At 37.6% G+C, this 2131-nt stretch overlaps 1 protein-coding gene across 1 annotated transcript; it reads right to left on the bottom strand.

The window, feature by feature from the left end:
• Nucleotides 1-6: 6 nt before the first annotated feature.
• LOC102312344 (chemokine XC receptor 1) lies at nucleotides 7-1573 on the bottom strand. The gene is made up of 2 exons (XM_005912467.3): nucleotides 1444-1573; nucleotides 7-1038 (listed from the first exon to the last, which is right to left on the bottom strand). Exon 2 carries the CDS (start codon nucleotides 1026-1028, stop codon nucleotides 57-59), a length of 972 nt encoding a protein of 323 aa, XP_005912529.1. The 5' UTR covers nucleotides 1029-1038; nucleotides 1444-1573; the 3' UTR covers nucleotides 7-56.
• Between the last annotated feature and the right edge of the window lie 558 nt (nucleotides 1574-2131).

The raw sequence follows: 2131 nt of genomic DNA, 5'->3' as shown, positions 1-2131 counted from the left end.
AGCTGTTAGCACAAGATTCTCCTTATGTTATTTACAGTTACAAACTGAATCAATGTTTAATTTAATGACTGACTATGTGGACTGTCAGCAGTGAAAGCCACATTCTGCCTGGTGTCTCTCTCCCTGTTCTTCCTGCGCACATTTTCACAGCGCAAAAGATTTAAAAGATGCTTTCGCAACTTCTTTGAGAGCATATATAGCAGAGGGTTCATACAGCAGTGAGAATAGGCAAGCATTTCACAAATATGGTAGGCAACTGCTAACCGTTCCTCTGCCTTGCAACCTTTGGGTTTATGAAGGGAAGTAATTAAAAGCATAATATGGTATGGCCCCCAGCAAATGAAAAAGGCTGCAACAATACACAACAGCACAGCTATAGTCTTGTGCTTCTTTCTATTTAAACCTTGTAAAACTGTCTTGAGGATGGCAGAATAGCAAAAAATAATGATGGCCAGTGGGAGGAAGAATAGCAGTGACACTTGGAGATAATGTCCAAGCTTGTCTTCAGATTCATCATAGCAATAGTTTTCACCATCCAAGTTTTCAAACTTGACTTTTGTTGCATCCGTCAGGGACGCTGAGATGCTGATGATCCAGGCAGCTATACAAGCACCAACTGCACACTTCTTTCTTATAGCACGATTATTTTTCCAGTTTGGCAGCACCACCCTAATGAAACGTGCCACTGTCATGGCAGTCAGCAGAATGACACTGCTGTACAAACCAACAAAGAATGCAGCAGTCATGAATTTGCAGATAAAGTCCCCAAAGACCCAGTGGTGTAGGTGATGAACAGCCCAAAATGGAAGTGTGATGGTGAAGATCAAATCAGAGCAGGCCAGGTTCAGGATGAAAATATTTGTGATACTTTTCAGGCCCTCGTAGATGAAAAGAACACATAAGAGGAGGCTGTTGCCTATGATACTGAGGATGAAGATCAAAATGAAAAGGGGACCAGTGATGGTGGGAGCATTAGTATCACACATGTATTCAGCATCATTACTCAGTCCAGATGTGACGTTTGCCATTTTCAGTTTTCTGGAAAAAAATAAAACATACATATAAAATAAAATGCAACTAAACACAATCACAATTCTCTAAAATGACAGAAACTGTTGATTTTGTTTCTGGTTTTTGTATAACAGATAAAACCAAAGGGATTAAAGTACCCAATTTAAAAAAAAAAACACTGATGAAGATTAAGATGAAGAAAGTCCCAGTAAAAATTGGAAATTCAACTCTACAAATGTAATGTACAGGATCCCTCACTCCATCATTAGCTGTCATGTTGTTTTCCATTTTTAATTTTCTATAATTAAACACATTAGCTTAGCAAATCTGCCTTAAATGAGAGAAACATGTACTTTAGTTTTTGTATAGTAGTAAAGCATGAAGCGTAATTAAGTCCCAAATTCAGAGTATAACTAGTACTGATAAACTTACCGTAAGCATCAGTTGTCATGTCTTCTGTTGAATTTCAGTGTGACGAAAAAGCTGTGATGTTTTTGGAGATTAAAAAACAAGAAGAGACGCCGCGTTACAAAAACCATGTCATGTCCCGTCATCTCATGAAAAAACAAAATCACTTGGGCAACCTTTTTCCTTCCCCACATGATGCAATATGAAAACAATCACCGCTTTTTTTTTTTTTACATTTGGCCTGAACATACAGGTTGTGCAATGAGCGTGAGAGCAAGAGATGCTATAGGCTGATATAGCAGCAGTTCAACCATTTAAGCAAGGCAACAGTAAAAAAAAAATAAAAATAAGCCGAACAACAACACCCAATATATTTTCTGTTAAATTTATGCAGCTTGCAAGTGCAGTCAGTATAGAAATATAACTGCAAAGACTCCAAAATGATACTGTGCATAATGTTAGGCTGTTTTCAGAGCCACTTCTGTGAAATAAGTCACAAACTAAGTATCAGATATCAGTCCTCTTGTTCAGGAAACTGTGGTTGCATTTAATTTAACTGTCGTAATTTGCAAGACATGCAGACTGAATATTGAATGGATAACCAATATGCAGACATGCAGAGGTAGAGTGAGGTAAATTTTAAAGCAAGCTATTAATTTCCAGCCTGTTGAAATCCAAAAAGGCAAAAGCCAAAATGGCAAAAAACACAATC

Source organism: Haplochromis burtoni, unplaced genomic scaffold (assembly GCF_018398535.1).
Source record: "Haplochromis burtoni strain Fernald_Lab_line unplaced genomic scaffold, NCSU_Asbu1 Contig_3, whole genome shotgun sequence".
In the NCBI taxonomy this organism is placed as follows: domain Eukaryota; kingdom Metazoa; phylum Chordata; class Actinopteri; order Cichliformes; family Cichlidae; genus Haplochromis; species Haplochromis burtoni.
This window is presented reverse-complemented; position numbering and strand designations above follow the sequence as displayed.

Excerpts from the sequence above, each read along its gene's own strand:
- LOC102312344 (XM_005912467.3), bottom strand. The coding sequence starts at position 1,028 with ATGGCAAACGTCACATCTGGACTGAGTAATGATGCTGAATACATGTGT.